Source organism: Giraffa tippelskirchi, chromosome 3 (genome assembly GCF_054371585.1).
Source record: "Giraffa tippelskirchi isolate mGirTip1 chromosome 3, T2T-mGirTip1v1.2.pri, whole genome shotgun sequence".
NCBI lineage: Eukaryota > Metazoa > Chordata > Mammalia > Artiodactyla > Giraffidae > Giraffa > Giraffa tippelskirchi.
Window position 1 is genome coordinate 34,253,479 of NC_137277.1, and position 13,748 is coordinate 34,267,226.

The following is a 13,748-nucleotide window of genomic DNA, read 5'->3' on the forward strand; positions in this document are numbered from 1 at the left end:
GTGCATGCTCAGGGGTGTCCAATTCTTTGCAACCTCATGGACTGTAACCCACCAGGCTCTTCTGTCCATGGGATTTCCCAGGCAAGAATACTGGAGTGGGCTGCCATTTCCTTCTCCAGGGAATCTTCCCGGCCCAGGGATCGAATCCTCATCTCCTGCATTGGCAGGCAGATTCTTTACCACTGAGCCACCAGGGAAGCCCATTACAGAATAGGAAACGGCAACAGGAGAAAGGGAAAGTTGAGGGAGGGGAGAGCAAGCCGAGTTCCAGGCAGAGACACCAAAGGACAAGGGAATGAAGGGCTCGGAGGAGAGAGAGAGAACGTGGATGCAGAGCAGACATGGGCATTTGGGGCTGCCCAGGACTGTCTCCTATTCACTGAGAGTAGTTCTCACTTTGGGAACATTGAATTCAGTCCAGGGGTAGGGGGCAAGGCTCTTTCACTGGGGGTCCTGTCCTCCCTCACCAAAGGGACAGGCACATGATTCAAGCAGTATAGATGAGATGTGATGTTCCTGTCTGCGTGTCAATCACAGGCAGACTGACCCACAGGCCAAAAACTGCGACTTCGGCAGAAGTGTCCAGACCAGAGGATTGAGCCATTCCTGCCACTGCCACCCCTATCCCAGAGCTGTCTGGTTCAGGACAGTTCCCAGCCTGGTCTTCAGCCTTCACTTCCATTCCACCCTTCACTCTTCACCTCCATTCTCTACTCTTCTGCCCTTGGCCTTTCCCTTTTTGTTTGAGTGGGCTGATTGGCTGCCTTTCCTCACAACCAAAGACCTCACAATGACCCAGGCTGCTTCTCCATCGGGATGATAAGGCAGTGGGACTTCCCTGACAGTCCGGTGGTTAAGACTTCACCTTCCAGCACAGGGGGTTCAGACTCGATCCCGGGTTGGGGAGCTAAGATCCCACATGTCTCACGGCCAAAATAACTAAAACAGAAGCAATACTTTGAAAACGGTCCACATTAAAAAAATCTAAAAAAGATAATAAGGCAGCATGCGTTGGGAGTGGCTGCAGATGGGACCGTCCAAGGATGGGTATGGATAGAGAAAATTCCAAACGAGGCTGGGGTGAGAAGCAATGGAGGATCACTCACAAAGCATGGTCTATCAGGCCGGTGGGACCAGGCTGGGGCTACTCTGCTAGCCGAGTGATCCTGACTATCTCCCTGAGCCTTGTTCCACACCTAAAAGGAATAGGAGTATTAGGTCAGCTCAGGGAGTCATCGTTTAAATAAAAAGAGATGAGGGTATCCTGCCTGGCACATAGTAGGTGCTTAATAGATGTTAGATTCCTGGTCCTCTCCCTTGTTCCACACCTAAAAGGAATAGGAGTATTAGGTCAGCTCAGGGAGTCATCGTTTAAATAAAAAGAGATGAGGGTATCCTGCCTGGCACATAGTAGGTGCTTAATAGATGTTAGATTCCTGGTCCTCTCCCCAGCCTCAGTCCTTTCTTAATCCTGCAAGAGTGGTATTTTCTGTAAGATAAACTGCCCAAAATATTACTGGTGTCACACTGTCCACAGGATAGTAAAAAGATGCCCTATTCACCAGATGAAAACATTTATTGTTACATTAACAGAGAAGAAAGTGGTCCTCATGTTTCCTATTCTGGTTTCAAATAAATTGAGCTACATGGCTTTCATATGTTTGAAACAGAAATAACCTCAGAAAGAAAAATTGTTCAGAGGTACACAGGGGACAGTCCCTTTCCTTCTTGGAAAGCGAAAATGAAGTTTGTGCCAAATAGTCCAACAGCTCTGCTCTTTTACCTTCAAGAATTCACAGCCAGCCCTCTGCAGGCAGCCCAATTTTCTGAGAGCAAGTTTCAGGAGGGGCTTTGACTCCAGACAGAGAAAACGATCTTTCCTGGTTTCAATCAGGTCAGATGAAGAGCAGGGCAAGCTCCTCTCTCCGGCCAACAGCCACCCGTGGTCTTGTTGGGTCGTGGGTGCCTTCTTGACACCCTTGGCCATTAAAGGAACAGAAAGCAGCCAGTGTGACTGAGAATCATGAGTGAGGGGCAGAGGGGCCTGAAACCAGGCAGATCTATTGGTGGGTCAGCCAGTTAGGGCCCCGTCAGCTGTATAGGAGTCCGGATTCTGTTATAAATGCAACAGGGAACTGCCGAGGGAATTAAAGCAGGCAGGTGATGCGATCTTATTTCCTTTCTGAAAAGATCCCTCTGGCTGCAGCATGAAGAACATACAGTAGTGGGGCACCCTGGAAAATGGAAGACCAGTTAGGGCTGCTTTTATGTGGGTCTTGAAATTGTAACAAATTATTGACTTAAATAAACTCACTGTCATCTTAAAGAAAGATTTGAGGCAGTGCGCTGTGGTTGGGACCAAAGCTCCAGAGCAGGGTTCTCAATGACGGGGATGCTTTCGCCTCTCCTCCAGGGGACATGTGGCCATGTCTGGAGACAGTTTCGGTAATCAATCACAATTAGGGGTGCCACCGGCAGCTGCTAGGTAAAGAAATGCTACAAACGCTACAATGCACATGACAAACCCCCACTCCCCTAGAATTACCTGGTCTTCTGAGGTCAAAAGTGCTGAGGCTAAGAAGCCCTGTTCTAAGAGTCGAATTTTCTAGCTTTGCATCCTGACTCTCCTACTGGCTTGCTGTGTGACTTGGGGCAAGTTACTTAACCTCTCTGTGCTCTCCCCCACCTCTATGGGATGCTTTTCCTGCCACCAAAGGACGAAAGAGAAGGATCGAAAGGTAACTGGGAAGGCTGTTTATCCCTCTTACTTGCCAGGTAGGAAGTGCTGCCTGGCATAGGCAGGGAGTGGGGAGGAGGAGGGGAAAAATGGGACAAGAAGCCTTTTCTTTTTTTTCTTTTTTGGCCACATGGCTTGCGGAATCTTAGTTCCCTGACCAGGGATCAAACCCGTGCCCCCTGCAGTGGAAGCACAGAGTCTAAACCACTTGACTGCCAGGGAAGCCCCAGGATGGTTCTTTTTAAAATAAGAAAACAGGCTTTCAAGCTAGACTCCTCTTGGACTTGAATCCTGACTCTGTCACTTCTTAAGCTGTGCTGCTTCAGGAGGGTTACACAGCCTGTCTGATTCTTGGTTTACCCATATGTCAAATGGGGATAATAACTCTTGTAACACTCCACAAATGACAGTAGCTCTTCATACTGTGTATAACACTCCAAGATGTGCTCTGAAAAGTACAGAACAGGGTACAATCACTATCTTCCCTGTCCCATGCATTTGGCAACCTGCTGTCTCAGACATAAGAACTCTTTCTGCAGCTCTGTCAGCTCTTAGCTTCTACATTATACTGTGGTTTAAAAGAGTTTATTCAAGACATATATGGTGATACTCTCCTTAAAGCTGCAACTTGTCATTTTAAAAGAGAAGGAAACAGAGACAACAATTGGCTGTGCAGACGAGTTAAAGGAAAAAGGTGACTCGGCTGCTTGAGCCATTTTATTTTTAAATAAACATTTTATGTATTTAAGGAGTGCAACATGATTTGATATACACCAAGGTAATGAAATAATTACTTCAGTCAAACCGATAAACATATCCATCTCCTCACATAGTTACCTTCTTGTGTGTGTGGTGAGAGGACCTAACATCTACTCCTAGCAGATTTCTAGCACTCAATACGGTATTATTAATTATAGTCATCATGCTGCATGCTACATGTCTAGATTCATTCACCCTACACAACTGATTACCATTCAATCTCTCCCTCATTTATTTATTCATTTTATTAAGTATAGTTTATTTACAATGTTGTGTTAATTTCTACTGTACAGCAAAGTGATTCAGTTACATATATATATATATACACATACATACATATATATATATATATACACATTCTTTATTGTATTCTTTTCCCTCATGGTTTATCATGATATTGAATATAGGTCCCTGTATTATACAATAGGACCTTGTTGCTTATCCATCTGCTAATCCCAAACTCCCAATCCATCCTTCCCCCACCATCCCTCCTCCTTGGCAACCACCAGTCTGTTCTCTATGTCTGGGAGTCTGTTTCTGTTTCATTGATAGGTCCATTTGTGTCACATTTTAGCATCCAATCTTTATTACTCTAGAATAATTGTCTCTGAGCAGGTAGTGTAAAGATGGGAGAGTACCAGGTGAAAGATCGAAACACTTACAAAAGGGCTTTTTAATTGATTCACAAGAGGGATGGGAAAAAATGGTCCAGACATAAAACAAACAAACAAAACAAGTAAAGCAATTCTTGTAGCTGGTTCTTGACCTGGATCAGTTTTGAGACACATCAAAAGTAATGTGCGACTGATTTGTTACTAAAGCATTACAATGGATTATTCATGGATATTGTTTTGATAACTTTGCTCACTCGTGGTATAATAAATTTACTCACTTTTCTTTTCTTAAGTGAGAGATAAAAGGATAGAGCCCAACATTGATCTTCATTTAGCAAAGCCCATAGAGAGCCACAACTGACTGTGGCTATTACAAATGATCGTAGGGCTTTCCTACTCCCAAAGGTTTGAGGTTTCATCCAAATCTGGGAATGCTGAAGGCACACATGAAAAGATCATCCATCCTGTGTCTTGAGAAAAATGATTGGGAATCACTTGCTCTTCAGGATAAGTAACTGAGAAAGCAGAGTTAAAATGGTAGCATTTGAAAATAAGCAATACCACTGATGGCCTCAGAGGACCATACTAAAGCATAGGATACTGACAAAAAGGAAAAAAAATTTTTTTTTCAAACTTTTAAACCAAACAGAAACCCTATTCACCAAATCACTGGGATTAGAGAGGATGAGGAACAGCAATGGGAGGAAACGTCTGGTCTAAAACAAACGGGGCAAAGAGGAAGGCGCAGGGAATGGTACTGTGTGAGCAGCAGCCAGAATACACAAAAATTTACGGAGCTGAATCTCAAGATTTAGTTTTGAGGAGTCAAGTAAATGTTCAAGGGAAAAAACTAAAATTGAACACAACGTGTTTTTCGAGGTGACTGACCTTGTCGGACCCCGGCCCTCGAGAGGAACCCTCCAAGTCCTCGTGCACGTGATCCAACAACCAGAGCAGGAACTCCAGGGCATCGTGCTGGGCATTGCCTTGGAACTGAGCACCGTACTTGGAGACTGCATTCTGAAGGAACAGAGAAAAACCAGAGGGGCAATGTGGCCTTTCCAACAGCCAAATATATATATCTCCACTCTTTGGAAAGTTCTTTTCCCATATGGGTCATTATAGGGTATTGAGTAGAGTTCCCTGTCCTATACATTTCTGTTCTGTATATAGATTCATTTGTATAACTTTTTAGATTCCACATATAAGTGATATCATATAGTATTTGTCTTTGTATTTCAAGAAGCCCGCTCAGTCGTGTCTGACTCTTTGCAACCCCATGGACCATAGCCCGCCAGGCTTTTCTGTCCATGGAATTCTCCAGGCAAGAACCCTGGAGTGGGTTGCCATTCCCTTCTCCAGGGTGTCTTCCCAACTTGGGGATGGAACCTGAGTCTCCTACATTGCAGGCAGATTCTTCACCATCTGAGCCACCAAGGAAGCTCACTAACACATAAGTAATATCGTACAGTATTTTCTTTGTCTGACTTATTTTACTAAGCATAATATTCTCCAGGTCCATCCCTGTTGCTGCAAATGGCAGTATTTCATTCTTTTGCTTTTTTGGCTGAGCAATATTCCGTTGTCTGTTTCTATTGCATCTTCTTTTATTTACTTTTTTTATCATGCCGGTCTTCACTGGGACACATGGGGTCTTAGTTGTGGCAAGTGAACTCTTAGTTGGAGCATATGCAATCTAGTTCCCTGATTAGGGATCGAACCTGGGCCACCTGCATTGGTGGTGGGGAATCTTAGCCACTGGACCACCAGGGAAGTCCCCATACCATATCTTCTTAATCCAATTGCCTTAATCTAGTTGCCTTAGTTTACTACCATGTCTTGGCTATTGTAAATAGCGCTGCTGTGAACAATGGGGTGAGTGTATCTTTTCAAACTAGTGTTTTCATTTTTTTTTCTAGAAATATACCCGGGAGTGGGATTGCTGGATCATGTGGTAGAATGTTTTGGTACACATGATAATCTCTCTTCCATGAAGCTCTGGTCCTTGTAGTGCTGGGCCCCACGCTCCCCTGCCCCCATTAGTCTATTTCCGCGCTGTCTCTATCTGCTCATCCCACAGGTGGACAGCTTCTGGCCCTGCTCTCTTAGCAGTGGTTTCCTTCATTCCCAAGGTTTCAACTCTCCTCTTTGAGAATGACCACATGACCTGGTGAAGTGGAATTCCTTAAATACCATGCCTGTGGTTCCTTCATTGCCTCTTCCTAAAATGAATGGAATTTGAGAAGTCTGAACTTCTTCTGTGGTTAGATCACAAAATGTGTGAGCCAATCCTTCATCCATCCCTTTAATAAATAAGTGTTTGTTGAATGCCTACCACAGGCCAGGCACTAGTCTAGGGCCTGGGGTTCCAACGGGGAACGGGGCAGACAAGACTTCCTGCCCTCTTGGCACTCACATTCCCACGCCCTTCACTTTGTCCCGTTAAAGGATGTGGCAACTTCGTCATTTTCTGGGTAAAGGCAGGTTCCAGCTTTTAAAAAGTTTATTTCAAAGGGTAATATATGCACCTACCTTTTTAAATAAAGAATTCAAAATATAAGAAGAACAGTAATGAAAATTCTTCCCTTGCCTGGGTGCCCCTCCCCATAAGTAAGAAGACACTCTGAATATTTTCCTACTTAAGCATCCTTCCAGGGTCTTCTTTGTGCAAGCATGAGCATTTGAGTGTAAGCAACCCCCCCTTGTCTGTGTACAGGGTACATCCTGTATATGTCCCCTGCTGGTCTGTCCTCTGCTCATGCCCACCCAAGGGAGCAATGTGAGCAAAGCTGTGGACCCAGCTGATCTCACCACATCCAATCAAATCAAAGGTGTGCCGTGTGCTCAGTCGTGTCCAACTCTTTGCAACCCCATGGACTGTAGCCCACCAGGCTCCTCTGTCCATGGGATTTCCCAGGCAGTACTGGAATGGGTTCCAATTTCCTTCTCCAGAGGATCTTCCTGACCCAGGGATTGAACCCACATCTCTTGCATCACCTGCACTGGCAGGCAGATTTTTTTTACCACTGAGCCACCTGGGAAGCCCTAATGAAAGGGCCTGGGCTTTTCTTCTTTTAAATCTTCCTTTGGGATTTAAAGGCAACTTTAGGATGAGCTGAAGCAAAATTCAAGATTTGATTAACTGAAATGCTGGTTCTGAGTTTTTATTTGAAGCACACTAACTTGGGTGTATTGGAGGGTCTAGGTTTCTCTGCACTTTGATCCCCCCCACACACAAGCAGGGCTGCCCAATAAGCAAATAAAAAGCATGAGTAAGTGATAAACAATGAGTAATGTTTGTGGTATAAGTATTCATATGCCCCAGGCAATACTGGGGATACCTTTTGACTAACAAGTTAATGTTAATCTGAAATTCAAATGGAGCTGGGCATCATGTATTTTGCCTGGCAACTGTACCCCCCAGTCACCCTCAAACCTGTATCTTTAGCCAACTTTCCCTCCCGGGGGAACAGCCAGCACCCCCCCAACTGCAAATCTCTAAAATCAGCTCTTTGTTTTAATGTCAGGGTCCTCTTTCCGGTTCCCTCTCACGCCCACATCAGTCAAGAGTTCTGATTCTGGCTTCCTGACTGCGCCTTCCAGAGTCCCATTCCCACTGTTGAGTCCCAATTCCTTACGACTCAGATGGCAATACCCACCTAGAGGGAAATCCAGCCCTCAGCAGCTCCCCCTGCCCACCCACTGCTTGCAGGACAGGACAGACCCTTCTTCCCACAAACTTGCTGGTAAGGTCAGGCCCCCACCCCAAACCCTTCCTAACTGCATTAAAGCTATATCCTAACATGGGAGGGATGAATGGCAATATTTGGTATTTCTACCTTGCAATATGGCATAGCTCTACCATATTACACACACACATGTGTGTGTTTCTCCCTCTCATCACTGATAATTTATAACATGTTTAAGCAGTATTCCTAGTTATTTCATATTTCTGGTTTTTAGGAATGAAATCTCATTTTTATGTTTCTAAAACGGTCTTGCTTTTGACTATCTAGTACCTGACCCATTAGTGACAGTGATAATTCTAAAACATGGATTCCCAGACTCATTCAGTAGTTTTCCTTCCGAGAAAAAAAAAAAAGTTGAATTTTTTTTTTATCCTGTTTCCATTTCATGTCTTACTGTTTTGTCCAGAACTTCCAAAACATACAAGTGATGAAGGTATCCTTGTTTTTTAAAAAAGCAATGCCTCTGGTATATCACTTGAGGCATACTGCATTTCTAAAATTGTTGGTCTAAAATTGATCCTCAAACACATAAGCTAAGATAAATTCCAGATGGCTGAAATCCTTAAATAGCCATAGAAAAATCAGAAGTACATAACACAGAATGTTTATAAAAAGGTATGAAACAAATAAATCTAAAACTTTCTGTAGGGAGAAGAAGGATTGAGTTTGGAGGAAATATTTGCAGCAAGTATGACAAGAGTTAAAGAATTTAAAGAAACAAGAAAAAAGAACATTATGACCAAGGCAGAATGTTTAGACAAACCACATGAACCGACAGTTCCAGGAGCAGTCTTACAACCATTCATAGTGAAAAAGCATAGAAAGATCCAACACTTCACTGCAAACAAACAAATGTTAAAAACAAGATGCTATTTCTACTTGTTCAATATATTAATGAGAGAATATTTAATACTCAGGAAAACATGCATTGCTGGTGTATCTACAACTTGATATCATTTTTGGAAATTTGTCAATGCAGGCACTAAAAATAATCAAGCCTAATAAAGTTGATCTAAAAACTAAAAAGCAATAAACACTTAAAATTGGGAAGATGATTTATATAGATAACAAAACTCATCAGATGCTACTTAAAATTTTTACTCAGCCCTGAGAAGAAATTCTGCCATTTGCAGCAACACGGATGGACCGTGACGACATTATGCTGAGTAAAATAAAAAGGCAGAGAAAAACAGTGTATGACACATTTTATATGTGGAATCTAAAAATATCAAAATTGAAAAGCAGAAAATAGTGGTTATGAGGGGCTGAGGCTGGAGGGATGGGAGAGGTGTTGTGTAAGGTACATACTTGAAACCAGTAGATATTTAAGTCCTGGAGACTAGTACATGGTACAAACAGTCATCAAGTATTGTGGGTTCAGTTCCACCACCATAATAAAGCAAATATTTCAATAAAGCAGGTCACGTGAAATTTTTGGTTTCTCAGTGCATATAAAAGTGATATTTACACACTTCTGTGGTCTCTTAATAATACAATATTACAACATACAATAATATTATGTCTAAAAAAAAATATGGACCTTAATTTTCTTAAAAATTTATTGCTAAAAAATGTTAACCATCATCTGAGCCTTCAGCGAGTCTTAATCTGCTGCTGGTGGGAAGTCTGGCCTTGATGTTGATGGCTGCTGACTGGTCAGGGTGATGGCTGCTGAAGCCTAGGATGGCTGCGGCAATTTCTTAAAATAAGACAACAGTGACTGACTCTGCGCTTGGATTGACTTTTCCTTTCACTTGAACCCTTAGAGGTCACTGCAGGGTTATTCATTGGCCTAATTTCAATGTTGTGTGTCTCAGGGAAGAGGGAGGCCCAGGGAGAGAGAGATGGGTGGAATGGACAGTCGGTGGAGCAGTCAGAACACACACATTTATTGATTAAGTTCATCTTACATGGGTGCAATTCACAGCACCCCCAAAACAATGACAATAGTAACATTAAAGATCACTGATCACAGATCATCATAACAAATATGGTAAAAATGAAACAGTTGGAAATACTGTGAAAATGACCAAAATGCGACGCAGAGACACAAAGTGAGCAAATACTGTTGGAAAAAGGGCACTGACAGACTTGCCCTACCCAGGATTGTCACAGACCTTCAATTTGTAAAGAACACAGTCTCCACAAAGTACAACACAATGAAATGTACCTATACAGTGATTATAGACAACAAAACTGTATTATAAATACTAAAGTCACTAGACCTTTCACTAAAGTCATTAAACCTTAAATGTTCCCAGCACTAGAAGAAATACAATTATGTAATTGATGAGATGGAGGTATTAATCAATACTACTGGCAATCATATAGTAATACAAATGTACCAGATCAATATATTAACAATATATACCCTACACAGGGTTGTATCTCACATATAACTCAATTTTTAAAAATGGGTGCATTTCATTGTACATAATTTATACCTCAAAAAAGTTGATTTAAAAAACAAGAAACAAAAAAAAGAACAAAACAGTCATCTTTGTTTTGACCATGTTATTTCACTCAAAGAATTAAGCATATGGAAATGATCAGAGCTGAGGACTATGACTTAAATATAAGAATTTTCAATGCAGCATGATAGTTGGAAAATTGTACTGTATAAAAATGTCTCCCTAGCAATTGGATCATTTAGTGAAATAGTATACAATCATTTATGGCACCCCACTCCAGTACTCTTGCCTGGAAAATCGCATGGACAGAGGAGCCTGGTAGGCTGCAGTCCATGGGGTCTCAAAGAGTCGGACATGACTGAGCGACTTCACTTTCACTTTTCACTTTCATGCATTGGAGAAGGAAATGGCAACCCACTCCAGTGTTCTTGCCTGGAGAATCCCAGGGACGGGGGAGCCTGATGGGCTGCCGTCTATGGGGTCACACAGAGTCGGACATGATTTGAAGCGACTTAGCAGCAGCAGCAGCAGCATTATTAATAAAAACTGTTTCATAGAACATTTTAATGACCAGGAGAAAGTCTTACGTTAATACTTACATGAAAACAGCAGGATACAAAACTAGAATTTCCAATTGTTTGTACATGATTTGAAACACATCAACACACTAATGATGGTTATCTCTAGAGGGTGGAATTCCAGATCTTTTTTTTTTAACACATTTTAGCATTTTTCATTTTTTTTTAGTTATACATATTTAATTACATCATCAAGAAATCAAAGTATTTTGGAACAGGATTTTTTTGATGTATTTATTCATTTGCTGTTAAAACAAAGAGTAGTCCTACTGTTAGTGGTAGGCTGGGTGACTCAGGGCCTGAGGAGGGGGACCCCCACAAATCCATCCCATTTGTGTGCCTGGGGTGGGGTCACACACTCCAGGATGCTGGCTTCTCAACTTCCTCTCTTCCTCAGTCCAAAGCTAATAATCCCTCTTAAAGACCAAACTCTTTTGTACAACCTTCTGTGGCTTGTCCCCAACCAATTCTCCAGCCCCTCCCCCCAGCCACATAGGCTTTCATGAACAGAAGTGCCTGCAGTCCACGGGGTAGCAAGACATGACTTAGTGACGAAACCACCACCACCAATTCATTTTACCAAGCATTTATCCTGTCCAGCCCCACTCCACTCAGTGATTGGCAGTTTCAGTCTCACGGACTATAATGCACTTTTTCCCACCCTCCTTTGTCCTTAGTTGACCCTTCATCCCTCAAAACTCAACTCAAAGATTCACACTCCTAGGAAGCCTCCCTGCCCCGCCTCCTCACCCCACCTCCACCGAACAATCACATCCTTCTAGCATAATTGCCTGGTGTCTCAGACTGCAAAGAATCTGTCAGGTTTGATCCCTGGGTCGGGAGGATCCCCTGGAGAAGGAAATGGCTACCCACTCCAGTGTTCTTGCCTGCAGAATTCCGTGGATAGAGGAGCCTGGCAGGCTACAGTCCACGGGTTCGCAAAGAGTAGACTACCACTGAGCGACTCACAGTTTCACATCAGAATTGCCAGAGAACATCTTTATTTTGTAGTTCTTGTCACCAGTTCTAATCATGGGCCCGTGGGATTACTTCACTCATCTCCATCTCTCCCGCTGGACGGTAAGCTCCCAGGATTTGCATTCATCCCCCCACGTGTGTTCCATGCTCATTGTATAGTGTCTGGACACAATATTTGTTGAATGAATGAATGTTTCCTCATCTGGAAAATCAAGGAGCCCACCTAGATTTCAACCCACAAGGTTTAAAAGCCCCTGTTCTGGACTCCTCCACTGTTTCCAAGGCTGCCTGCCTGAAAAGTCCCAAGAAAATTTGGACCATATCATCTTTATTAACATAGTAACAGTTTGGTTATCTTTCAATTCCCCCAAGACTCACAAGGAGTTTCTCAGCTCTAGGGATTTGAGGCAGAAGAGAAATAGGAAATCCTGGTGAGTCATGGATTACTAATTCAGAAGACTTTTCAATTACTCCTGCCTCTCCATGGCTGCAGTAACTGGATGAGAATGCAAAGACTAAGAGAAAAGGTACACAGAGCTTACCTCTCTCCTTCCTCTTGGTCTCTGCAAGTGAGGAGGTATTAATATAATTAACTCATTTTATCATCACAACATCCCTGTAATAAGGTAAGTACCGCTAGAGTCCCATTTTACAGATGAGGAAAGCTGAGGCACAATTGAGCTTTTAGTAACTTGCTCAAGGTCACAGAGGTGGTATCCTTCACCACCATAGGACACTGCCTCTCACATTTAAAAAGTGAATGCTGCCAAAAGAGCTCTTACTGACACCCATTTGACTCCCTGACGCCTGTAGAACAGTGCTTCCCTAGTGGAAGCAGGAGAGAGGAAGGTGAGGGTTGGCACCCTTGTGGGTCACATGGCAAGGATTGCTTTCTCGGGCTGAAACTCAAGAGTGGTGATGCTTGTGGAATGAACACTGACAAGTTCCCCCTCCCCCAAGAACAACAATCCCTAGTCTTCAGGGAGCTTCAGCTCTCTGCCCAGAACTGTGGGTTGTTTTTTTTTTTTTAGCAGGAAGCCAATCATGTGCGTCAATTATCAGGACTCTTTCATCCAACTGGGACCCCAAACAAACGCTGGGTTTTAATCCTGGATGAAGTGATACACAGAACTTCCAAAGCCTCTTGGCCCTGCAGCATCCCCAGTAAGTAGATGACGACCCCAGGGAAAAAAGATACAAACCCACACTAATGCATCCTAGGGGATTTGATTCACACTAAACAAAAGGATGCCATCTCTGACGTAGCAGATCCACTCTGTCTCCCTGGCACTCAGTGCAGTAACTGGCACACAGGTTCTCAATTTGCGTTGGGCTTAACCTGAAATCCAGACTCTTTACCACTGCCTCCGAAACCTTATATGATCTGGTCAACTTCATCTCCACCCTACTCTACTCTCCTGTGCAACACCCACCCTAGTTTTTTTTCATACCTCCAACTCTCAGCTCCTTCAGGCCTCTGGTCTTGATACTTAATGCTCCCTCTCCCCGGATTATTCCTAGATCTTGGCCTGGTTGCTTCCTTCTCGTCATTCACCTCCTTCCTCCCAGGCCCTGGCCTTGAAAGTCTGACTCTCGCCCCGCACTGGAAACCAGACTGAAAACTCCGTGCCTGGCGTGAGAAGCAACACTCCGAGGCTTCACCTAGCGTTTGCTGAACACAGAAATGCTGTATACACTCAAACCTACCAGCTCCCGGCACTCCCTCACCTCAAGCGCTAACACACTAGTCAGCTCAAAACAAAAGCGATAATCCCAGGCTGAACTGGTAACGGTCATCTCGAGAAGTCCCCAAGAAGCCCCCTTCCTGATGGAGCACCCACTTGTCCGGAAGGGAAGCACGAAGGGTCGGAGCGCGGCTGCAGCTGAGCGGCGAGGACCGGAGGCCGCCGGGCTATGCCTAC

General features: G+C 43.6%; 1 protein-coding gene across 4 annotated transcripts in view; it reads right to left on the bottom strand.

Moving 5' to 3' along the window:
* USP43 (ubiquitin specific peptidase 43) overlaps positions 1-13,748 on the bottom strand; it is a 49,138-nt gene that overhangs the window by 34,682 nt on the left and 708 nt on the right. For all 4 annotated transcript variants that reach the window (XM_081578343.1, XM_081578342.1, XM_081578345.1 and 1 more), the window contains exon 2: positions 4,999-5,130. In XM_081578343.1, the coding sequence (XP_081434469.1) occupies positions 4,999-5,130 (132 nt within the window). The remainder of the gene's footprint in view (positions 1-4,998; positions 5,131-13,748) is intronic.